At 33.7% G+C, this 27,335-nt stretch overlaps 1 protein-coding gene across 2 annotated transcripts; it reads right to left on the bottom strand.

Annotated features, from left to right (window-relative positions):
- Positions 1–286: 286 nt before the first annotated feature.
- On the bottom strand, positions 287–12,763 carry LOC148619952 (uncharacterized). 2 transcript variants are annotated; one of them, XM_088580407.1, is made up of 6 exons: positions 12,605–12,763; positions 8,834–9,505; positions 6,730–6,807; positions 4,898–5,215; positions 2,972–3,193; positions 287–2,054 (listed from the first exon to the last, which is right to left on the bottom strand). In XM_088580407.1, the coding sequence occupies exons 2-6, from the start codon at positions 9,405–9,407 to the stop codon at positions 523–525; spliced, it is 2,724 nt and encodes a 907-aa protein (XP_088436533.1). In that variant the 5' UTR covers positions 9,408–9,505; positions 12,605–12,763; the 3' UTR covers positions 287–522. The 2 variants fall into 2 exon arrangements, with proteins under 2 accessions (XP_088436533.1, XP_088436534.1); XM_088580408.1 differs by having other exon boundaries at positions 10,430–12,759.
- Positions 12,764–27,335: the final 14,572 nt, after the last annotated feature.

The following is a 27,335-nucleotide window of genomic DNA, read 5'->3' as shown; positions in this document are numbered from 1 at the left end:
TAAATATGGTGTAAGTGGATCGCAAAAAGCATAGTTCGTTCGGTGGGTTTTTCTGAATATTGTATCATCTCTAATATAGGCAGGGTATGATGTAGTTTATTCATGTATGATATCATTTAGATTGGTACATAAAACGTTTATGGAATTGGTGGAATTGAAATTTCTTATAAGGATAAAATTCACAACCCCAAGGTCCATACCCATAGCAAATAACATCTATCGAACGGCATTTAAAGACAGACTATGCTACCCCAACTTCCACTAATAAAATAGAAACAAGACAAAATTGAAAAATATAAAAAGATATCTTTGAAAAACATACAACAGCAAATTTACTCCCTTAAACTCTGTCTGAACTCAATAATCAGGAATTAATCTAAATATACAAGGGTGATTTTGCATTTATAAGAATGCTAATTTTGTTAAAATGTACAAATATGATATTATCAACATTTCAAGCGTTTTTCGTGTTCTAATTGCTATACAAATGTAGAATTAGACTCATATAGACGCACAGATATTTTAGAGAACAGTGAAAAATCTTGTATTTATGCCGTACTGGACTTTAAGTAAATGAGCAGTTCCAGAGTACAAGTCAGATATGAGCAGTTGTTTAAGTTCTCGACTGTAGAAAACTCCGGAAGGTTCAAGACATACTTCGGATAATATCGTTCTGCAGTATTCACCATCTCGTGTTAAGCAAAGAACACGATTTGTTCTACCACTTGCCACGAATATGTTTTTATATTCATCGATAGCTAGCCCTCTTGGGTACTTTAAATCTTTTCCGTTGTATTTCCATATCAGTTTCCCGTCTCTATCCCGACATTGGACGGTATGGAACTCCCAGTCTGTCAGGTAGATTTTATCCTCACTTATCACAATATCCTTTGCAAAATCGATACAAATAGGTATTGACTGTAAAAGATTTCCTGCTTTATCGATTATTTCGATACCGACTTGGTTCGACAGTAAGTAGAATTTACCGTCTTGGTAATGTATTCCGTTGCACGACGTCGATATCAATATTCTTTTTTCAAAGCAATCGGTTGCCAGGTCAAAAATATCTACTTTAAGTTGGTCATAGGTTATAGCGACCAAAAAGTCTTCCATTTTTGCAAGGTACCTTGGTGAACCAGAAAGTTCTATTTTTCTGTCGATTTTTCCATCTGTTTTACAAATTATTAGACAGTTACCGATATTGTTAACAAAAACATATTGCTGGTCGGGCAGTATCACGCAACTATACATTACTGGGGATACTAGTTCTCCTAAGTGAAATAACCGATGCTGTGAAAATTCTAAATCATTGTTTAAACTCAAGCCAGGAATGTGCAGTTGAGCCTCTTTTCTCCTGGTCTGCATCAGTTTCACTGTAGATGGCCTTTGGTTAGTTTCAATGTCTCCAAAAGAATCCATCACTCCAACTAGCCGGTCAATAATTGTATTTTTCTTAAACGCAAAATCGACTTCTACTAAATCTTCTAAGAATTTGTCCATTTTTTCTTCCTGACGAAGAAGGGCATCGTTTAGTTTATGGGCACCAACAAATACATCTTGTCCTGATAATTCTTCTTTCTTGTCCACCACTTCTCTCTTCATTTGTAGAATGAATGTTCGTTCGTCTTTTAGCTGATTAATAGTTTTACGAGTCATATTATCAAAGTTAGTATATTTTGTGGTTAGTTTCGTGGCAATAGTATTTTCCATTTTATCTAGTTTTAAATCTATTGCCTGTCGAAGGTCTTTAATTTTCTTTCTCACTTGACTTTCTGACTCGAGCATTTTCACCAAGTGGCTTTGTCTTTCTCTAATAACCTCTTCAATGTTCACAAGGGCCTCGTTTATTCTTTCTTCGAAGTCCATCACAAACGCGGAGGTCTTTGCATATTTAGCAGCTTGGTCAATTGGTTTGAGACCTGAACAGTCGGAATGCGTTTCATGGAAGCAGGCTTTGCATGCCAGTTGATCATGATATGAACAGTAGTATATAATTTTGAATCCATGTTTGTCACAGTTTTCAAACTGAAATTTGTACTTAATATGGTCTTTCTCTGAAAAAGATTTGAAATTGCAACTTACCTAAACCAAGTTTTTAAAACATTGGAAGAAAATCATTGGTTGTATTTCATGTATACATTAGGAGAGAATCTATGTTATTATAATCAGGTATGCACAATGTAGATGTGTTTCGTGTTTGAGACTTCTGCATATCTAAAAGCATACATATAGTGATCCTGTCATACCTTACATATAATATGTAGAACATGAAATGCGAGACCGTGACCAGAGAGACGACACTTCCAAGATGATAATGGACAAACCAAACAAATTAAGTAGTTTAAAACTGCGCCACTTAAACTTTAGTAAATGCCATTATGATACCTCAACATTTAACTAACAAAGGAAAAATGAAACCCTTACTTTGAAAAAAAAAATTGATATATGTATATGCGAATAATATCATGTCCTTACATATTTTTTATGCATTTTCTGGTGTTCTAAATTGAAAATTTGAATAAAAGAAACAATAGGACACAAAACAAACATATTAGTTCTACACACATACATTCTTGCAATTCTTCAAAATACGTATGAGACTTTTTTTTTGTCAGGGCCTTACAGAGCCTTATAATACATGTACTTATAGACCAGTATATTTACACTTATTGAAAATCTTCATAATGAACTCTGAAAGTATTTACTATTTTGAATTTAGGTTAATACGTGTATACGCAGGTGCATTTGTTGCGCTTCTCCATATCCGTTCTTTTTTCTTCCATGCACTGCCCCCTCCCCCCCCCCACCCACCAAAAAAAATAAACGTACATGTAGCCAAATAAAAATCGCTATAATTTGCATGTGCATATGTAAAAACCCAATATTTTATGAACATTTTTTTGTAAGATTTCTAATTGTTTTATATTATTTATTTACAATTATGGTCACTTTATCTTTCTTGAGCAATTACCCTTGGATGTCGACTGCACTACAAGATCCATGCTGTCTCCGCATAGCTGTATAGTATTCTCCGTCTGCCTTTGAATTCTATCGATAAAACTTGTCGCAACGCTGTGAAAGGTTTCAGAACTTTCTAAGGCATCTTGGTTAAACTGGACATTAAATTTTATCCACTTGTTTTGGTCGGAAGACAGGTCAAACTCGTACTCTTCAATAAAACTGGATTCCAAAACTGTAAAATCAAATTCATATACAAGTACAAATGTAATTCTTGTTGAAATTAATATAGCATACTCCGAAACAATACTTTCTACATTTTAGGCGTGTTGATTTATAAGAGCACAGATTGTTGTTTGATTAGATATGCAAAAACTTTACAAATTTCATACATGTACATATTTGTTACGTTTAAATCTTTTTTTTTTTCAATTACCCTTTTAGTTGAACTCCAGACTCAAAGTATTATATATCGTCGTTACTATAAAAAAGATGAAACACCTGGACACAGATATGTAGTACTTGGAATAAAATATCAATTCATAGTAAAAAAAAACGATTCTAAATCATCTTTTAAATAAACCGAAGATGTTGTTAAAATGCTTTTTATTGACAATATATTTGACCAATGGGTGGATGTGTATATTAACAGACGATCGGCATTCCAATGGGACCAAATTGTGCTCAATTACTTGTTGACCTATTTCTTCACTCTTATGAGGCTGACTTTATAGCTGATCTCATTCATCTCATTCAACAAGATGGATCATCGTATAGTTCAGTTACCGCGATATAGATGACGTATTTTGTCATTAAACAATCCTAGATTCCGGGATTTTCATACATCGCGTCTACCACAAAGAATTCGACACAAACAGCAATATAAATACTACGAAGTAAGCCTCATATCTTGAACTGCGCTGAAGAGATCGATATAAAAGGAGAACTCATGACTTCTTATTCTTTATTGCCAGCTTTCATTTTATCTGTAGCAACATCACTTTAGCACTTTTGTATAGAACTCATACGTTACTACACGGGCTTTATGACTGAAAAATGGTTACGCTGCTACAAGATTAAATTCATCACTACAAAAGTTTTATAGTCATCATCATGAACTCGTGGATAGTTATGGTGTATCCATCTGCTCTATGAGAATAGATTTAGTTCACCGTGTCATAGTTCTTTCATTTTTCGTCGAGCCCGGACGTAAAATTTAATGAGCAAGGTGTTTCTAGAAAAGCAGAGGACATTCTCCTACCGGTGCACCTGGTCCATTCTCTTCGTTATAAGTGGAGTTCGGGTTGCATCTATTTGTACTTTTGTAATTATGTTTATTTCATGATCTTTTTTGTATGTGTCTTTTCCCCCTTCTAATCTTTATCCTTGGAATACATGTACTTAATTCTTTAGATTATTGCTCTTATCTTGGTTCCCTAGATTATTCTTTAATGTTATTCAAAATTTGATAATAAACAACAAAATTTTCAAAATTTTGAATTCACACAGTTTGAGCGTAGATATGCTTATTCTGTGGGTTCAAAATTAAGTTCTATCTAACTATCATTTTCTGTAAGAACAATTTAATCTTTTATATACTTACTTCCGTTACAGTTTTGGTTCAATGTATTTAGATAAAAATTGGCTTTGACAGCTAATTTGACTCTTGGGTAAAACAAACAATTAAGATTATTTTCTCAAAAACAAATTATTATTAAATGTGTTATAAAAGAAATTATAAGAACAGAATTAGAGCCAGCTATGCTAGAATTGTCAGAGAGCTGACTCTAGGATTGTTCTTTGACACTTTTATAATTGTCATAGAGCCTGTTCATCTGACAGTTTGGCTTATTAGTTATTAGAACTGATCTCATCTATATAAGGTATTCGACTGACTTATTTTAGCCAGTGCAAAAATAATAATTAATATTATACATACCTTGAGGGTCAATAAAGTCATTGATAAATAAAGAAACATCGACCGTTTCCTTAAATAGTAAGCATAAGTAATAATGGCTAAACATGTGTTTTAAAAACTCCATCGCATGTGTATGTAAACTTTCCGCTGAATTTAAAACGCTGGCTAAAAAAGTAATGTAAACCAGAACACTCCCCGTCTCAGCACTTTCAAATATGATACCATAGTTTCCATTGTTTATGTTTTCTTTAAGTTCGTTAAGAATGCGAACAACTTCATCTTTGTTTGAAGATTCTTTAAGTCCAGAAACGTAGAGAATAGCATTCTTGTTCTCAGAGTCTATAAGAAAGAAATACATATATTGATGAAAATAACTTAGGCCGGAAAAGCCATAACATACAGAAATGATTTATATCACATAAAAGATATATTTCAATATGTGTTGATTTTGCAACACATTATGAGTATAATGTGGTACATGTCTGTTTAATTTCTTTGCATCATTCAATCAGACCTCTTCCGCTTCACATAAACCCTCGAACAAGCCCTCTGTTCATATGGGATTCCCACTACACTTCCTTTACATATAAGAAGTACCCGTAAAAGAATTAAGAAGTTCACCATAAATACATAATAGTAATAGCTTTATTCTTTGAGAAAAGTCAATGCATGTGACAGTGTACCGGTAATGTGAAAATGTGCATTGTATGACAACAAATTTGCATAGAAAGTATAAATGTACATTTTTAAATCCTACATGAAGTAACTAAATGGAAAAATTAGTACATTTACACTTAGTTCTAATTTAAATAAAGTGCTATGCGAAGCGCAGCATGATACGATCGTCGTATGTTGAACTCGTTCACTTGAGGTAATTGTGGACAAAATACTAGTTTCTGACACACTTAAGGACATGGACATACCGTTCATAATGGACACATAATTGAAATTCAAATTAATTTTTTTTTCCTAAATAAGACCAAAAATAAGTCATTTTCGGGGTTGTTGGCTCTTTGGTAACTTATATCTCAAAAACCGTAACAGCTATCTGAAATCTAATTAAACAATGCAAATAATGATTTTTAAGGGATCTAATTAAAGAAAATCGAAATCGGGCCATACAAAAAAAGATTTTTGAGATGTGACCCATTTGACCTCTTATACAACATGTAACTCGAAACCCGTGACAGCTATCTGAAATCTGATTGAATAATGCAAAGAGGGATTATATAAGGTATCCAATAAACACAAATTTCAAAATCGGACCAATTAAAAAAGGTGTATTTTTGGGGGGTGGCCCATTTGAAACCTAATTACTCGAAAAAGGTAAGAGATACTAGGTATCTGAAATCTGATTGAAAAAACAGGCAGGTATGTTCATAAGGAATGTAATAAAAAAAAAATGTTAAAATTGGACCAAAAATAAGTTTTATTGTTGCGGTGTGGCCTAATTTTGTACCCAACGGTTTAAGATAAGTCTATCATGTAAATAAAATCGAAAGCCGAATTTCAAAACGAACAAATTGACATCTAAATCATAAAAATCGGATCAACAATATATTTGTCCTATCAATTCAAATGATAATATCCATATCCCCTTTTTAGCACTGTTTTCAAAACGGTTGGAACAAAACCTCCAAAAACTTTAGGGCTCTTTGCCATGTCGCTAGGAACAATGTGGTATTTTTTTTTTAAATCGGATCAGTTTTACTTAAGTCATCACAAATTAACTTAAAGTTAACGGAAGCCAACGATGCCAACGACAACGACGACAATGTACCATTATACGACCGCAAAAATGTTTGTGGACGCATAAAAAGACGGTTAAAACTTAATGATAGTTTTGTTTCTACCTTTGCCTAACGACATCTGTATGTCTTTTCCATAATACATATTAACCTCGTGTCTTCCAATTGTTTTACTACATTGACCTGTGGAAACAAGATGATTGAAAGCGATAAAATGAGGTTTTTTCCTAGAATTCAGTTACATGTAAGTGTCTTCTTCACTTTCGATGAAATGGATAGCCTTATCAATGCGTTGTGTGTTGCCAAATATTCAGTAGTAATGTAACCAGAACTCTACCTGACTCAGCACTTTCGAATGCGATACCAGTTTCTATTGTGTATTTTTTCCTGATAAACTCGTTAAGAATATGAACAACATCTTTGTTTGAAGATCGTATAGATTAAAGAGCATTGATTTCTCGTCTTTTATAATTTGAAAGTTATGTTTGTAAACTATTCATTGCGTTAACTGTACTTGTTTGAGTAATTTGTATGTGCAGCCAATACGTTCCTGTTCTATAGAATAAGAAAGTTCATCAGATGAGTGTTATTTAAACAATTATATAGACCAGCAGTATACCCTGAACATCACCACTGTATTCGCTGTAAATTGTGGAGGAAAGACACTGAATTGTAACATGAAGATATTTACTTTGTCAGTACTATTTTCTAGATAAGGTGTATTACACTTCCTAAATTAATTCAGCTTGTTAGGGTGTTATCCAACTGACCAATAGACCCTCCTGTGTTAACTGCAGGATTATTTAAGAGCATCATTGATATACACATCCGTGAGAAAAATTAATCCCCAATGTTGTGGTTTTCATATCAAATAATTGGAATGGAGAAATTCATCCAATTATTTGTATGAAACTCACACGTACAAGCAGTAGACCAAGCTAAAATGTAGCTACCATGTACAAATGTGCCTTTTTGAAGATTTTTTTTCTATGCTATTTCCGTTTTTTTTTCTTTCGTTTTTGTTGAAAATACAGGGGAAAAAACATTTTTCCCTGTATTTTGTATAATTATGTATATATCCAGCTATTCCTTCATTTCTGTGTTGGGTTATTCCAACAAACTAAACTTAAATCCTACTTTGAAAACAACTTCCTGATCAAAATTTGCTACGTACTACTCAGCTAATTCACATAGACTCTGGTGTAGGATGAGAATGTTTTCACAAGATATGAGCACTGAACATACATTCCTTGACACGTTTAGGTTTCCCCCTCGCACATTACCCAGACGCTAAACGCTCACCAAGCGCACGATCAACGAACGCTTCTATCGCGCGTTTAAACAAACGCTCCTATCTTGCGTTTAAACGCACGATAGACGACCGCTCCCAGCTCGCGTTTAAACGCAAGATAAACGCAAGATAGACAAACGCTCTTATCATACGTTTAAAAGCACGACAGACGTTGAAAAATACTAATATTAACACATAATGAATAAACAAAAATTAGAAAATAAAATTAATAAAAAACGATGTGTTTACGCACGATAAACGATGCACGAACGATGAAATTAGAAACGTGAACGTTTCAAGGAGTGACAAAATTATTTTCGTTGTACTGTTCTGATTGCATTAAGAGTATTGTAGTTTAGTGTAGAATGTGACAGAGGCATAAAAGCTTTGAAGTAGTAAATACAGTTTCGATCACTTTTAACCTCTCTTAAATTCTGTCAGCAAAATTATGACAGCAGATAGAACAGAACTCCCGAAAGATCCTGACAGAAAAATATGATAAGCCGTTTCTAATAATCTCTGAACAACTATCAAAGAACAGGAAATCCGATTCTAAATGGTTATTCAAAAGAGTAGTATTATAATATTTCAGGATATGTCAGAAACTGTTTTCAGTAGAAACCCTTCACAATGGCGTCAAACAGAATAGTTCTACCTAGAACAGTTCATGACAGAGTGTGTCACGACCCATGACAGATTACATGTATGACAGAGTTTGACAGAGTCTGATAACTGCGTCATAGTTCTGGACAGTTTCTGACAGTTAACAACTGTTCTATGACAGCAAATCCTGACAGTCTCAAAGAAAGGTTAGATGTGATCGCAACTGTACGCGCACTGTGCAGGAGATTGCAATTCTATTTAAATTTGTTTAGTAATAATTATTGATCATAGTACTCCAGTTACAAATGTACTTACGTTTTAATTGGACTACCTCCTCAAGTGCCTTAATGTATTTTTCTTCAGTTTCTGAGTCAAGACTTTTTATCTGAATATCCATTATTTCCTTTTGGAAACCATGGTCTGGATGTTTTCGTAGGAAATAATCTGCCCTTTTTGCAGCTTCTAAAGTAAGGTTATAAAATTCCTGTTCTTCGACCATTGACAATTCTGCACGTGGCATGTGTACAATTGAATTTCGTGACTTCCTAAGTCTTTCAATATCATCGCCGACTTCAATGTCATTCCCCTGCGGCTGGTTCCCCCAACCTCGGTTGGGAGGATTTACCAAATTGAAATACCTTATAAGTTTGTAAAGAAGGGAAAAATCGAATTCCTTATATCCAACTGACATCAGAGTTGGCAAAATGCGCATTTCATCATGACTCAATTTAGTTATGATAAATTTGTCTCTTTTCACCATAGCATGTAGAGTTTGCGGGGGCATTGGATTCTGCGGATTGTCAATATACTCAATTAGAATCTTTGGAAAAACATCTTTTGCAATTATCATTGCTTTGGTATATTTTGATCTTCCTGTTGACGACATCATGAACACTCAAATCTCAAAGATACAACCACCGAATGACAAATAAACACAAGTCACGTGGTCTGTATCTTTTCCCCGAACACGAGTCACGTGGTCTGTGTCTGTTTTCGAGTAAGAAATAAAAGATTAATGGGTGGTTCTTGCATAATGATTATTTAAGAGACTGTCTTTGAGAAAACTATTAAAAAGTCTAATTTAAACTTAAAAGTTATTGTAAGAGAAAAAAAAACAAAGGGGAATTTATTTATCTTTTACTTTGTTTTTTTGTAAAATATAAAAGAAAGTTGTCTTCATACCTTAACTTGTTGATTAAACCAAAGTCTGTTTTACCGGTTAAAATTATGCTTCCTTTCGAAGACTGTAATTATATTAAGTTACAACCGAAGACTGATAAAAGATAAAGAACTTTCTTGATACATAATGTTTTATCAAAATTTCGAATCTGATAGTTCAAACCTTTCTAGTCATAGAAAAGTGTAAGTAAGTCGTACTTCACAAGCGGCACCCTTCAAATTGCAAGGTGAGTATAATGCAGCTATCGAAAACAACGTAGTGCAATTTGTTATCATTTAAAGCTGCATTAGCTGTCAAATTCGTATTTTTTCCTTTGAAATATACCTTAACTTTAAATTATTTCTACTACTTTTCCTGTATAATTTCATTTGATGTCCACACATAAAATGCATTAAATACATGAAATAAGTGTCTATATATTTATTGTCTTGGAAGAAAAAAAATCGACCTAGATAACTTCGTATGCATGTGACCTTTGGTGACCTTAATCCGCGCATTTGCTGTAAGGGTCACTTCTTCAGTAACAAATCTGATTGCAAAGCGAAAGTGGTTATTCAACGGCAAGGAAGACCGACGGACTCAAGCCTTATAAGAAAAAAGTTCGAAAATAACGCAAGAATCCTTTTGAAAATTACGTATTGTGATATAATGTGGCTCAAATATGGTCATTATTCATTTGAAAACTAATGAAGAAATAGATGAAATAAAATGAAAACAAAACACGTGCTTACCTGTGTATCCGTTGTTGTTATTTTTTACCAAGGTTAAAGTATTTTTAACCCACGTGTATGTCCTGTCGACAATCTTCGAAAGTAATGGCGAAAAATAATTAGATCCGAGCTATTGATCTTCTTTGATTAAAAAAACGTTATTTTCACAATATTCTGTAGATATTATCGACTTTGATTGCTTCCATTGTAATACTACAACTAATTTCATTGAATCAGCCAAATTGAGTAGAATCAAAACTGAACATATTTGACAGCTAATGCAGCTTTAATTTAAATGTTTTTACTCAATTTGTAATGATTTAAAAAGGGTAAAAAACATGGAACTGATATACATTTATCAAATTAAACTGAAAATTAAAATCTAATATTACCGTAACAACTGGATCAGTATAAATAAGAGCACTGACCGGCTGGTCTTGCATTTAATAAAACGTGGCAATAAATCATGCAAAATCAAGGAACTTTAAAATTGGTAAATGAGACCATAAAAGTCATACGTAGACGTGTGTATGCACAAATGCATACGGTGCTACCTACATGAATGTTTTGATTAGTTCAGTTGAGTAGTTCCAGAGGATCCGACAATCTACATCAGTAGTAGGCCTATATTTAGGTAAAACTTTCTTAGACCAAAGTGGCGTAACTCCCTCAGAATTTAGGAGTACAAATATTCTGGCCATATGGTGTCCTGGTATTTATAGAATTTCATGACACTGTGTTGAGATTATCTGAGAAATTTCAATGACAAACTGTCTGATAAACTGACGGACAGACGAACGGACGAACTGATAGATGGACAACAAAAACAATATGTATTACCATAATGGTTGGGACAACATTTGGGCTGTCATTTCATAATAGTTTGTTTCAATTATACTTTAAATAGCACGGGTTGTGTGTTGCACACTGAAAGGGCGATGCATTATATACAACATTTAAACGGCTACTACTCCTAGGTCCTATTACATCAATTATATTTTAACTGTAGTTGCACCAAATTCCCTTGAACATACATATTCTCTTAAGGAGGTAGACCTAGGGTACGGGACACAACTCTTAAAAATCATTGGAACGTTTGTATTGAGCATTATACATCAATCTTACGTAAGTATCTACTTGACTGGGGTTCATTTTATTCTGCTTCAAACTAAAGCTTGAGAGGCTTTGATGAAATTGAATATAATACAAACATATCACTGATTTCATGAGTTATGTCCCTTACCCAAGGTCTACCTCCTTAAATGTAATTAAGTCTAAATTCGGAAGAAACAACGGAAGTTAAATATGACGTAATTTTAATTAGTGGATATTTGCAAATAATTTAATTTCACGAATAACAAGCTTTCTGATTGGATACAAAATTTAAATTGTCCTTCATCTCATAGACCAAATTTTGTAATGTGACTAACGTCGTCAACCTTTTCGAAGATATACTCGTTAAATTTGTGTACTAAATTAAATTACAGGGAATGACAGTTATATTAATATTTTTTTTTATTATTCTTTTTTTTTTTTGGTCTATTTGAAATAACCTCACTACCCGTGCTGAACACTAAATGATTGAGGTTATTTCTTGATAAATCGAAAAAAAAAGAAAAAAAGAAAAAAACAATCATTCCTTAAATGTTTCATGACTAGATTATCTTTAAGTACATGAACAACTTTGTTTGGAATAGTTGTACAATGTACATGTAACTTAAAGACATAGTAGATCTACAATATTGATAATTACTACATTTATTATGTTTCATAAAAAAAAATTATTAAATTCACAGTCTATTGACATTAGGATCTACGCTAGGATCTTTAATTTCTATTACATTGTATACATGTATGTATCGCATTTGGTCACACTAGATGTCCACGACAACCTGTCAACAACGATAACTAAACACAGTCAGTAGCCTGAAGTCTTACCAATTATATGCTGTAAAGAGTCCTAAAACGAGGATACTTTATCATAAATAGCTTCATCAACAGAGTTATTTGCAGCGCGTGTATTAATGAGTTCAGGCTCCTGTGAATATGCATATTAAAACCATGTTGATCAAATGAAATCTTATGATACATGTACGCTTAGAACAAATGTATTTCCTTGTTTATGTGTGCCCTAGGATGTGTTCCATGTTATAGTTACAATATTTTATCTTGAATAACAACAAAAAATTTACTCACCTGCTCAAGAGTAGTCATGCAATTGTCTTAGCATATTGATTTCGCCAGTTTGACAGGCTTTTCCACGAATATATGAACTTTTTTCAATAGCGTCGTAAAATGTTGAAGTAAACCGGAAGGAAACAAGTGACAGACTTGTGTGTTACACGTTTAAAGTTTTCACCTCAGATTGTATTTATAGTTAAAGCAATATTTATATTGTTTGAGTTAAAGGGAATTCTATGTAAACGTTACTGCTAAAGTGTTGATACAGATGAGTATATTATAACTTGCAATTTAATCCACAAAAAAAAAAAAAAAAAAAAGACGATAAGAATGAAGATCGTAAGTAAAATAACTACTTTTTATTGTTCCTCCAAGGTCAAAATTTGGGGAATACACGTATACATATAAGAATGTAAATATACACTCAGCCAGGTCATAGGTTAGTGGCCGAAAAGTTTTTAGCAGAAATGCGCATGCGCATAATCTCTTTATTTTGACAGTTATTAAATACTGACGAAGACGACTCTTATCAAATTTTAACTTTAAAATGAAACAAAAAAATCATCATTTAACCAAACAACCTTGAAAACCGGGAATGATTTGATGTTTTTTTTTTTTTTTTTTTTTTTCATAATATCCTTAAAACGTTAAAAGGTTGAGGTTTGAAGCGAGTAAATCATTAAGAGGAACATGTAAACATGCCATGGCGGTACAAAACATATTGAAACATGCGTTCACTTGATAAAATAAATTAATGTGTCCAGCGACCGAACTTCCGGTCAAATCATGAATTCACCCCTTTGAAAGACTACAGGAAAACACATTGCTTTCTTATGAAATAAAGGCACATACACACGTTAGTATCTTTTCTGTATTTTATGCTCTTATCGAGCTGAAAGGGCTTAAGTGTAAACATATGTTTATTTATTGTTGATAGCAATGTCTAATTGATACAACACTATATATATACTTTTATTCAGAATTGTCAAATTTCCTTTCATCTGTGGCAACATCCCTTCAGCACCTGCGTATGGAGTTTTCATATCACAACTCATACGTTATGCCAGAGCTTGTCGTAACTACGCAGACTTTTTTGTATCCCGCTACTCTTCTTACAATTACGCTTCTGGAACAGGGTTATATTGCTACGAGCATAAAGTCATCACTACAAAAGTTCTTTGGTCGTCATCATGAATTCGTAGATTGTTATGGTGTATCCAACTTATCCATGAAAACTGATTAGTTCAACGTGTCATAGTTTTCCTATCATTTTTCGTTTACCCCCGACTTGAATTTTATGAGCAACTCAGCGGGTGTTTCTAGAAAAGCGGAGGACGCTCACCCCACCTGGACACCTGGTCAATGTTCCCATTTTTTAGTGGAGTCCTAATTTTACTTTTGTTACTTTATATGTATTTTTGTAGTTACTTTATGTTCATTGTTGTGTTTGTTTGTTCCATGTCTTGTCTTTGTCCCTTGATTACTTTCTTTTGAATTCCACTAGAATCGTGGTTCCCTTTATTACTCTTTCTATGACTGTTTGTTAACTCAAATATTTCAATATATAGCAAAGGGAATCCAATATTTATTCGTGGCGATATTAACGGACATGTAGGTTCTCTTCAACAAATAGACTATATGATTGACCTAGTTCCGCAACGTAATCAAAAATTCGTTTGGAGATCAATTGTTTAACTTCCTGAAAGACAGTAAATGTTGTGTGTTGAACGGACGAAGCAAGAAAGATAAAAATAAGTTCACATACGTTTCAAATACTGCTAGATCGTCCTGCAACACATGGTCTAAAATACGATTAATTGATTGATTGTTGGGGTTTAACGCCCGAGCAGCAATATTTTAGCTTTATTCAGGCGATGAACATGAAATGGGCTAATAAAATGAACATGAAATGATGATGATGAAATGAAAAATGGGATAGGACAAAAGTATAATAGGGTCAACAAATTTTGATTGCCAAAAGAATAAAGGATGGGTGGGTAGGGTCGGGCATTTTAGCCTCCTGTGGCGGAGCGTAAAGGTTCCTACTCCTATCGAATACCACAGCACCTTTCCAACACGGTGCACCGCTATGGTTTGCTGTCAGGGTTTCCGTATTATAGCCTGACACGCCAGGGGTACCCCATTCCACCACCTGGGGCACACAACCCAGTTGTTCTGTGGGTAGAGTGCCTAGCCCAAGGCTAGGTTTCTGAGTACTATTTAGTCGCCTTTTACGACAAGCTCAGCGCTGCTGCAGGCTTATTCTTTTGACACCCGGACCTGCACTGGGCTCTAAAATAAGAAGAAATTTTGAACCGAGATCAAGTACGATGGATATTCGATGTTCGATATTGAATAGTTTGAATGTCGAGTATTGAACATCGAATATCTAACGTACTTGATCTCGGTAAATTATGAAGTGAAAATTGTTTTCAATGTACTGATGAAAATGATATTTCATTAGCTTCGAATTAAAATCCCCCTGATCAATCGTTTCTTCTATGTTAAACTGAACTGTCTGAATATTACAAAATAAATAGATTAAATTCTGTAAAAGTCACACGAGCTACATGAAACATTAATGACTTTCCTGATGTTTTGAAAAGGAAATACACGTCAGGAACATTCCTGCAAAAATCGGGAGAGATGTGTTAAAACACTTAACGGAAAAGTAGACTCTCTCGTAAGAGTACAAAATGCAAATGATGAAATTAATGCGATTTACGAAACGTTGATCAACACACTTCACAAAGAGATAAACGAATACATAATGTACAAAGATATCAAGTCTTCGAGTAGAAAAGCGAAAAACAGAAGCAAGTCATATTTGAACAATCACCTGAAACTTTTGATCAAAAAGGTATTTGTAATTTAAGGGCGAAAATCACAGGAAAATCAAACTTTAAACAGAGTTCACGGCAGCCAGAAAAAAATGACAAGGCACTAGAACAAGAAGACCGCAATCTCACGAGGGAACGTATAGAGAAAATACAAACAATAAACACCACAAATCCTGATGAATTCTTGAATAAGATCAGGGAACTTGAACCAGGAAGAAAAAGGCACAACTATTGATAGTGTATTACTGGGAGATGGAACCTTCCCGAACAATCCTAGTATAATTAAAGTATTCTCCAGAAACAAAACCGAAGCTGACGATGAATTCTAAAAGAGTGTAGAATTCGTAAACAATCAATTGGAAACTGAATCCTTACAACTTCAAGCAAACATGGATGATAATGCACCACTTGTGAAAAGCAGCATAAACGACAGGTTAATCTTGCATGAGAAGAAAAGTGTCATTCGAAAAGCGAAAAATGGGAAAGCTGACTCGACAACAATCCGATTGAAATACTATAGAATGAAAAACTGTTAGCAATTATACACCGTCTCTTCAACACTTGTTTCACTAATGGCTCTGTTCCGGACTATTGGTGTGAAAGCATGATTATTCGTCCGCCGTCGAACAAAAAAAGGAAAAGACTATGGAGACCCTTCAGGATACCGATGCATTAGCCTTTTGTCAACAATCGTTTACTTACCTATCTGGAGGAGAAAAAATTGCTTAGTGAGAAACAGAATGGATTCCGTGGACTTCGATCATGCTTGGATCATATCTTCAGTTTGTGCACAATTCTCCGAAATAGAAAGGTGGCAAATAAAAATACGCATCTTTGTCTGTGTCACAGCTTACTCTATTATAAACTGTTGTTAATAAGAATTCATGGAAGCATGAATAAAGCTATCAAATCAACATACGAAAAGCTTCAGGCATCAGTTTGTTTACATGGCATACTCATAAATTGATTTGTGGTAGAAAGGGAGTTTGACAAGGCAACTACTAAGCACTTACTCATTTTTGCTATTTTCATTGACAATCTTGTGCCGGAAATAAATCGTATTGGAAGAGGAATCAGCATCGGAACATAATTATTTAGTGCCTTCTCTATGCAGACGATATCATGTTGTTCTCGGATTCGATAGATGGATTCCAGTCTTTACTAAACTGTGTAAGCGAATGTTCAAAGGAATTGCGACTTAAAGTAAATACGGACAAAACAAATATCATGCAAGTGCGCAAAGCCTCGAAACCCAGGTTCAACCTTGCGTTTCAGTTTGATAATATGACTCTTGAAATCGTTTATAAATACAAATATATCGGACTCAATATTGGTGATTACTTGGATTATACGGAAACAATAAACGAACTAGTTTAAAGTGGAAGCCAGTAATTATGATCACTTGTATCGAAATACATTACGGTGGATCGAATGGACTTTGCCACTGGCTATAGACTAGCGGGCCTAGTGGTCTAGGCCGCTTGACTGTGTAGGCGGAATTACCATAGACGTCACAGCGGTACGAGTCCGAGTCCAGCGGAGGGAACGACAAAGCATTTACTTCATAAATTTGACATTTCTAACATCGTTGCGAATTTTTCAAACCTTTCTATGCTTACCTTATGGTCCCTGTATCAATTTGATCCGATGGAGAAGTATAGCGAATAGAGTCGTCACATTCTGAGGCGTTTTATATATAAATATACACAGGACAGCTCATCAAGATGTCATTATGTAGTATCCTACACAAAACACCTAGATGAGCTGTTCCGTACTACCATACATCGTGTACTAAGTTAGAGCCCTAGATTAATCCTACGAGGTGGAATGACCCGGCCTAGATGGCCAAGTGGTCTAGGGCGGAGGACTTTGTGCAGGCGGTGTTGCCATAGATGTCACTGCGGTACGAATTCGAGTCCCGCGGAGGGAACGACCAAAAATTTGCATCGCAACTTTGACAGTTCTATCGTTGGGAATTTTCATTCATTCATTCCTTGCATTGCATATGGTAGAACCTCTCGGTGATGGTTTGAAAAAAGTTATTGCTGTTGTTGGAAACAGAAACAGTGTATATGGTTGATGGACTATCCGCGTCAATTGATCTCTTTCTCCTCGATGGAGGTAATTCACAATACATAATAAAGGAACTTTTGTAAATTCTTTGGTATGTAAATGATTTTTCAAATACAAGGGAGGCATCTGAGCCATTATTAAAAATCTGCAAGTATGAAAAAATCTGCATAATGCGAATTCAAAAAGTGAATTTGCTTGTTTTCATTTTTATTTCATAAAAACATCCACTAATAGTCTTTTTTAATATTCCCGACTTTGGCTTTGTTTCATAAGATTTTTAGCAAAGGGAGTAATCGCTCTAGACTTCTAACAAATAGGCGTCTGGAAAAGTGTTATGTTACTACAAGATTGAAGTCATTACTGCTGAAGTTCTATGTTCGTCATCATGAACTCAAAGATCGGTACGGTGTATCCATCTTCGCCATAGTTTTCCTTTCCTCTTCCGTCTACCCTGGACTTGACTTTTTATGAGCAACTCGGTGGGTGTTTCTAGAAAAGCAGAGGACGCTTACCTTACCGGTGCACCTGGTCCATGCTCCACGTTTTTAATGGAGTCCGAGTTGCTCATTTGTTTTTGTTGCTTTGTGTGTATGATTTTAGTTACTTTGGTCTTTGTTGTGTATGTCTGTTTTCCATGTCTAGTCTTGGTGCCTAGATTGCATTCGTTTGATAACCGCTATAGCATTGGTTCCCTTCATTACTCGTTCTACAAATTTGTCATCCGACAGACTGGTTTACTGTCAAATGGACAGCAGAAGACTTTAAATTCAAATATTCAATTTATTAGAGTCGTAGTAAGTACTTGGATACTTTTATATAACTTATTTCAAATTATTCATGTACTGATCGAAGTGAATTTTTCAAGTTTCCAAGAAAAATGTTTACCGATTTCCTTTTCCCTATTGAGACCGCAAACCAAATTGTCGGGTGTTGGTGGGTTATGTCCCTTATGAAAAACAGGATAAAATGACTTGCATTCCGTAAATATGAAAAACAACTATTTGGTTAAAAGTTTTAAAGAAAGGGAAAATTAAGTCTACCATTTTGTGTGATTCTATTTCTTTGCTACGTAAGATCAACACCTTATGGCAGTTATACAACATAATTTACCTATTAATTTTATAGGAAACAAATTCATATCATTAAGCATTCTGATGCAAATAAAATCGAATGGTTGATTGATTATGGTTTAACGTCCATTGACGAGTTTTTCATGCATTTCAGGCCAAGAACGATTGACCATTCTAATAGGCCTGCTTTGTTTTAATGTACATATAAAATATTTTAAAAGGTAATAATTGAACATGTTAAATGTTGATATGCTTACTGAATACGCCGTAAAATTACAGACAAGTCATCCTTTTCTGAAGTTTTGTCCAGGGATTGTAAACGTCCTGCACGGTCTTTTAGAAATATCACTTTCCCCTATAAACGCTGTTTGCTCTATATCTGGAATCGTTGATCTGTTCAAAGCACAGTTATAACCAAAATATTCCCCCGCACAAGTGCATTCACCTGCAAACGTACAAGGTATTATATAGTAGCAAGGTGACTGACTAGCCATAAAACCTGGTTTAACCCATTATTTAATTTTGAAATGCTTGTACCAAGTCAGAAACATAGTTGCTATTTTCGTTTTTCCGGTTTATTTTTTACCTAGCCTGTCCATGTATCATTTGCTATGATCGATAAACGAGAGAAATAACCATAATCAGTTCTATATATTTTAAAAAAAATATTTTTAAAGACCTATGATATTTTTTCACCTTATGGGACAGATCAAACTTTGATGCGCTGATGAAAGTTGTCATACTCATGAGAACGTGGAATTGGTTGCTCATTGTCTTGACAACTTTCCTGTACCTTTTTTTTGTTTGTTTGTACAAATTGTCATGTTTTTTTTTTCGTTTATAATACCGCCGAGGAATTTTTTATATTAGAATATATATTTTTCTCAAGAACGTCATCGTAAAAGATGTCTGAGAATGTTAAAAAAAAACAATATTAGTATGTCCTTCAAACAGCTGTGAATAAATGCACATATCATGACATGAAGGAAATGAAGATGTAAGGTACCCTGTCAAGAATATGCCTTTGACACATATTCCATTGACTGAACAATTACTTGGACACGAAGCTTCCTGTATCAAAACAAATATCAAAATTATGTCTCCATTATTGTTTGTATCTTCGATGATGTCAGATTCTCTTTTTCTAGCTTCCCTGATGCAGGTATTGGTAAAATCAGTCAAGGTGGCATGAATCCAGTGTTGATACTTCAAATATAAGTCAAAATTGATAATTAATGGCCATAATAATTATTGTTAAAATTTGTTTAAGTGTTATTTTGCTTCTACCAGTACTGAGCATTTTAAAGAAAATAATATTTAATTCTTTGTATATATCACAGTACGAATCGGGATCCATCCAACTGCTACTGGACACTAAAATAGATAATACTTGTGCGAATCGGAGGACAGAAACAATAACTTTCTATTTCGGACAACAATATAATTTTTTTTGTAGTTCGATAACCATTCGTCCTCTCTTGTATGTACATTCTGGTAGATATTGGGAAGAAAAACGAAGAGTATATAATGGGACATTTCAGATGAATACAAATCCAAGTTCATGGTCTAATCGCAAAAACAGGAAACAATGACGATTTATATACACAATGTAGCGAACATGACAAACTGCGATTACAAACTAAAACTGATGACAAACAAATAAGTCATCACTAAGAGTGACATCATGTGATGATTTGCATGGAAAGGTAGGCGCATCCTGCTCTGCCAGCGGCACCCGTTACATTGCAAGTGAGTATAATCCGGTAAGTGTCTAGTTACAGACATTGAGATATGTGTATAATTTTCCGAGTGATTTGTCCCCAAATCTAGCTCTCAATATCTATCTCTATGTAAAAAATTTCTGTGGTACTTTATAACATTTCATTCCTTCCGTAATTATTAAGTTCATGTCTTACTAATCTACTAATCTTCGAAAGAAACAATGACATTTATCATAAGTATACACATGCAAATACAATAAGTAATAAAATACTTTCATTTTTCCCTTGGATAAGTTTTTCAAGTACTTCAAGTTCTGCTTTAAGGAATTACTTCCCAAAGTTCGTGTCTCATTGTACATGACATTGTGGTTTTAGGTGTTTAGAAATGCTTTGTTGAAAAATGACGAGCAAACATCCTTATATATAAGTTTCATGGTTTATTTTAATGTGAAATTTTCATTGGGAATTGTAAGACCATGTAATGCAATGTATATTTTTTAGGATATTGTATTTCTACAGTCTTTACAACACGCAAGTCCGCTATGGTTCACGGGAAAGATTATATTCTAATTAGGCTGTATTATTCGGCCACCAGAAATGCACAAATTTAGAACTCTGTGAGCTGAGAATTCAAACACTGGCCAAATTTCTGAGTATTTCTAAACTCTACGACAAGCTTAGTTTTATATCGGCCATATCATTTTGAACTCATTGACCGTGCATGGGGCTTACAAAAGGATATATATATATATAATCTTCACCAAAGTTGACAAGTATGAATCTATTGGACAAGTTCGGAAAGATGTATGGTACACTGTTCTTTTATGTATTATTTAAATCATTTTTCTTGCATATCCAAGTAAACGGTTTACCTTGATGTCTAAAATGCACGTGGAAATGTACGAAGATACATTAAGATAAGATAGGTTGTTGGGTACAAGGGGCATAATTTGGAGCGTTGCTTAGCCCTTGTGAACAAAATTCTCTTGCTAATTCATCTGTGTATCCATTTTTTCCAATCTGCAATATTCTGTAAATAAAATAGCAATTTAAGTATAAAGGTATATTTACCTTGTAATGGAATTAAACTTCAGAAATCGTTTTCACAATCATAATATCATATTAGCTATTATTCCTCGTTTAAAAAAAAAACAACATTTTTTTCAATAAAGTGGAAAACAAATATTGAGGTTTTCAGATGATAGGTGTATCAGTAAAACAAGAACAAATTTAATTTTAATATTATACAAAAAGGAAAAGGGGTGTTGTATTTAATAAAATTTATTTACATTTGTTGACTGTGAGTCATCTGCATAAAGCGGAAAGATGGGAAACTAGTCCTCTTCATTGTTGTTTTCAGTTGATCTTTTAGATCTACCATCATTGTAGTTTTACAATTGCACAAGACGTTCTAACAATACTAGTAGGTACTTCAGCATCCCGGCATGGTCTCATGGCAGCTGTTAAATTACAACTAAAATAAGGCTACTCAGAAGGATATGCCTTGTCTTCCATCTTACATGTACAATATTGCTGTCCCTGGTACTCTGTGTTTGGTAAATTTCCAGATGGATCAAAGAGCGTAAGGTTTGTATTTCCATTTGATTCACTTACTCTTAAATCGGAAATATTTGTTGCCAAATCGTGTATACGTTACTGTGTAGTAATAGGCTTGCAGCGTTTCATTTAAAGATTATATTCATATTGAAATACAACAGTAATATATGTGTTTTATTCATCGGTCACGCAGGTAAATTGAAAATCCAATGTGTATCCTTATCAATTGATTTACCAAACAAATTGGTAATAATTGTTTGTACACGGTATAATTAACATTTCTGACACATACGATAAGAATGTTCAATAGTAAAGCAACCTTTCAAAAGATATTACGATAAGCAAATGATTTTTGGAAACCATGAAAAAAATAAGATATCGCATTGGTGAGAGTTTACTCCTTGAATATATATATATAAATGGTATTTTTGTATTTAATAACCACTGTGTCGATGCTGGTAGATTAAAGGTCTTCGTCCCAGTTGTCAGACTTGTCAGGCCCCAAAATCCATAAGACTGTATTTATTATATTTATCGAAATTTGCAGTTTAACAAATTGCCATCAATGCCATAAATTCTAAGGCTAATGTTGTACATGGTAGAACCCATCGGTGCCGGCTTTACGACCTATTTTGATTGTTTTGGTTCTGAATAATTCTTGCATTAAGTCAATACTAATGATGAAAGGTTTCCCCTTGAAACACAAGTACAGCACATCGAAATTTGTAATATATATAATTGGTATTTTTTTTGTATTTCATTCCTTTGTATTTCCTTACTTCCAAGACTTAACAAAAGTTTCTATGTCTGCTGTGCCTAATTCGTTTCTAACTGTAAACTCATCCGATTGGTCTCCATTAAATATACCACACAGTCCACGAGTAACGTCCATGTCAAGTGTAGATGGAAAAATGTTTATTGTGTTCAATCCATAAAAATGGTAAACTTGACCATGTGAAACTACAACTTGTGTTCCGGTTGGAGGAGTAATCTGTTCAGGAAAAAAATAAACAAAACAATTTTAGTACATGCACAGTGTAGTAAGATATGCTTATTCTTAAAAATCCAATTTACTTTTCCCAACAGATTTTAAGCAAACAATGTAAGTTTAGGTAAAGAAATCTTGTTTTTTTTAACTATTTTTTATATTACATTTTCCGTAAAAAGACATATTATAGATACATGATCTTTTTTTTTATAATTAAAGCAAATGCTTTTTCTAGATGTTTTTTTTTAAATTTAGGTTTAGGTTTGCTGAATGATATTTAATGAAACAATTCAAGGTTTCGCTGAATGTGAAATCATATCGTTTGGTACCATAGTTTCTTTTTTTATATTTAGGATTTAATCAACGACCCTTAAACGAGATCAAAATATTTGTTCGTATGATATACAATAATTACATTAATTGTGCATATAATAAAAGAGTAAAATTCTAGCGAAAATCAAAAGAATGGAATCCAGGGTCAAAAACCAGACATGGAAAACAGACAAACACAACAAAGAACAGAGAAAAAAATAATATCTATAAAGCAACAAAATTTTATGTATTAATATACTAAATAAACTAAATAAACTAAATAAATTACATTATGGATAGAAATGTATTGCCTACTCGAGAGATCTCATTTTGATAGTTATTGAGAAAGATAAATATGTGACAGTGGGAGAACTTAGTAAATTGATATTTTAACAAAAACATATATATTATACTATACATTTATCGAGTTTCCAATCTCAGAAACAATCAAACTCTCTTCATCGCACAATCTTTCTACCATATATCTGTTTACTCTTCTCCTAGTTATTGTCCCAACAGTTTCTGTGGTCTCACAAAAGTTTGCAACAAACAAGCTTTCTGCATTCTGACTGCCAATCCGCAGTTGCACAATGCTGTTGCACTTTTACATTGACGGAAATACGCGTTAATCTGAGAAAAATAATTCGGAGGGACACAATGATATGAGGCTGACTTCACACTGTCTGTAGTATCTTTTATCTCAAGTTATTTTGGGTAGATGCGATGTTTCAAATCCCCGAAATTAGGATTGTTTCAAGATAACACGTCATCTATATAGCGGACACTGAGATTGAAGGATCTAGCCAAACAATATTCTTTCTTTCTGATCAGATCAGCTATAAAGTCAGCCTCATAAGAGTGAAGGAATATGTCAGCTAGTAAAGGAGCACAATTTGTTCCCATTGGAATGCCGACCGTTTGTTGAAAAACACGTCCACCACACTGGACAAATATGTTGTCGATTAAAAATTCCAGCATTTTGTAAACATCTTCCTCCGTATATTTGGAAGATGATTTGAAATTATTTCTTACAAAGTATGAGAAATCTCTATCAAGAACTATATATCTGTATCTAGGTGTACCATCTTTTTTTTGGAAAAACAACAATGTATAATGTTTTTAAGTCGGGATTTTAACTGAGTATGGGGAATAGAAGTATACAGTATTGAAAAATCACAGGTTTTAATGCTATTATATTCAGATAATAGTCTTGAACTGATTGTCTCCAAAAGATCTTTTGAATTTGTCAGGATCCACATTGAATTAATACCACTACGGGAGTAACAAGTATTGTGGTAGGACTGTAGACCCTCTTTGACAGTTGTGAGTATAGAAGTTAAACGTTTTGAAAGAGGTTTGGTGGTACATTTTGCAGATCCAGCTATGAAACGTTGTTTGTATGGATTCTTGTGAAGTTTAGGAATCCAGTACATAGACGGTAAATCACAATCATCGTCCTTGGTAGAGAGACCAAAAGAGGATAGCACAGATTTATGGTTTTCCACAATCTCTTCTTTGGAAAGAGTGGTAGCAGTGTAGGTCTTATCACTGCTATTATTTTCTACGTCTACCTCTGATAATAAACATTGGATATAAAACGTTTTGCAGACAAAAACAATGTTGTTTTGGGCTTTGTCTGCTGGTACGACAACATATTTGTCATGTATAGTAGACAATGTTTTTGCTACATCGAGGTCTTTGAAAACTGACAAAAAACATGTCAAAAAGTTGGAGAGTTAAGGATGTTCTTTAATCCTGAATAAAAATCCATATTTTTTTTTATGCTGAAATAATATCCAATAGAGCTCATTTTATAACTTAATAACAATGATTGAGGAGATTAGTGTTCACACATATGATTAAATTTGAATCTCCTTTATTTTGGCTGGTTTTCATATTTGAATAAGAATGTCTCAATTTTGGTAGTTCATACCTAATACTTTCCCTATTTTGTCTCAAAGATGAATTCAAACAAAGATACTGTAAAATTTCAAGATAAAACAATTTAGGTCACGGAACTTAAATTTGGAATTGAGTCTAAATATAAGCTGTTTTCGACGTAGTGGGCGTGTTTTTTTCAACAAACGGTCGATATTCCAATGGGAACAAATTGTGCTCCTTTACTTGCTGACCTATTCCTTCACTCTTATGAGGCTGACTTTATAGCTGATCTGACCAGAAAGAAAGAATATCGTTTGGTTAGATCCTTCAATCTCAGTTTCCGCTATATAGACGTATTATAAAATATATAAATATAACTATTTACTCCTTTAAAATTCACATTTCTGTACGAATTAGCAAGTTGACTGAAAAAAAATGTTCCATGTAATAGGTTTTATCTACCTTTAACGGTGCATGTTAGGAAATATATGGCGACAACAAAACGTTACATATTGGAAAAAAAATTTCGAAAGGGACACAAAAAACACGCAACTATTTTTGCCATGATATTTAGAATCATTATCTCGTCAATGGTAAATAGAGTAAGTCGTTTACCTTAAAATCTGGTAGTGTAATAGCTGTAAACATATATAGAAAGTGTGGATTAAGCGAGCTATGCCTTGTATCTTAAGACAGTCGGAGAAACACAATCCTGTAATATTAAGGTATCTTGTCTCATTCCACTTGGAATGATTGAATGCTACACCACAATACTGGTTAACAAAAATCAAACCTTCATCTGAAATACCATTTAAACATAAACTGGGATCCTGCTGGTATTTTGGAATGAAGTTGAGATGGCATTTTTGTTTCCTGGTTTCATTCCTGTGTAGACAAATTAAATCTTGCAAGAGCATTCATAAATAAATGTATTAATTCTATCATAAAAGCAACAATCTAAGAAAAACTTTCAGGTATTTCTGCCGACTTCTAAAAATGGATTGAAGATGTCACGCATACAAGAATTTATTTTCTGAGTGTGCATTAGCTACTTCACAGCACAACAATATAAAATGAAAATATAATAAATGTTTTTACACACTAATCGCATATAATTTTTAAATAACATATTTTGCAGAATTTATGTTACGATGAAAATTTTGAAAAAAGTTTAAATGTCTCGGCATTGCCAGAGATAAGAGTTAAAATAGTTTACATTCTTAAGTCATATTTTACTTATTTTTTTATTCGAAACCTGTAACTTTTGTTTACATGCCATCAATACCAATGATGTCAATAACCAAAGTCAAACTGCATTTTATACAATTTTGGTGTTTAAGTAGATTAAGCAAATGACCCTATACAGCGGAAGTCTATATTGCCATTTGCCTTTTAAAATTTTGCATAGTTGAATCATGCACAATAATCACAGTAAATTTTGTTGTCTGTTGTTGTTCTGCAGGCTTTTTGTCTGGCTTTTCGACAAAATAGTACTTAGGGTTTCAAGCAAAATTAGACAGGAGGGGCACCGATTGTAGTGAACAGGGCATTATTATTATGAGTGGCTACTTATGCTCTAACAGGCCAGCCACATGGTATCGGAATGGTTAGCCTGACCGGTATTCTTATACTTTTTGACTCTGACACTGCATATTCATTTTGTTCGCTCTAGGACAAAAAGAACAAAAATACAGTAAACAGAGTTGTATTTTTTATAATAACATAAATGAAATAAATATCATAAATCACAATAATAGTTTAGTCTTATTAAAAACAGTTTTCACTTTTTTGCTTGCTCAAGATTTCATTTCAAACAAAAATTTTAAAAGCTGTTTTTGTTTATACTAATACACATGTATGACGTTCTTTATAGGCTTTGAGACTACAACTGATTTTCGATTGCTATATGAGCGGCACCCGACTTGAGCGTGGTTTGTGTGTGTATAAATTACCGCCCACGTTAATCATGTAAACAAACGCATGTATTATTCTAATGTGTATCAGCTGTTTTCATTCATATCAGTAGCGTAAATGAACATCAAATTTATTTTTAGTAAAAATATTAAAGTTATAATTTAAGAAATGTTATATCATATTCCGTAAAAATCTCTTACACACATAATTGGTAGCAGTGGCCACGTTCAGTCGTCACGTGCCCCGAGCGCCATCATGTATGAAACCAAACAATAACAACTGCCAATGAATGAAACATTGTACCTGTCCGTGTGTGAAAGTCTGACCTTATAATGCTAACGACTGATGTCATATCTAACATCGATCTACTTAGTTCACCCTTCCCTTCAT

This window comes from Perna viridis, chromosome 4, assembly GCF_037379345.1.
Source record: "Perna viridis isolate PV_CMFRI_1.1 ecotype Kerala chromosome 4, ASM3737934v1, whole genome shotgun sequence".
In the NCBI taxonomy this organism is placed as follows: domain Eukaryota; kingdom Metazoa; phylum Mollusca; class Bivalvia; order Mytilida; family Mytilidae; genus Perna; species Perna viridis.
The sequence above is the reverse complement of the archived record's forward strand: the minus strand, read 5'-3'. Positions and strand labels throughout refer to the sequence as shown.

Excerpts from the sequence above, each read along its gene's own strand:
- LOC148619952 (XM_088580407.1), bottom strand. The coding sequence starts at position 9,407 with ATGATGTCGTCAACAGGAAGATCAAAATATACCAAAGCAATGATAATT. Across the intron at positions 5,216-6,729 it reads ACAGATGTCGTTAGGCAAAG|ACTCTGAGAACAAGAATGCT; the intron begins GTAGAAACAAAA and ends TCTTTCTTATAG. Across the intron at positions 3,194-4,897 it reads TGACTTTATTGACCCTCAAG|TTTTGGAATCCAGTTTTATT; the intron begins GTATGTATAATA and ends TTGATTTTACAG.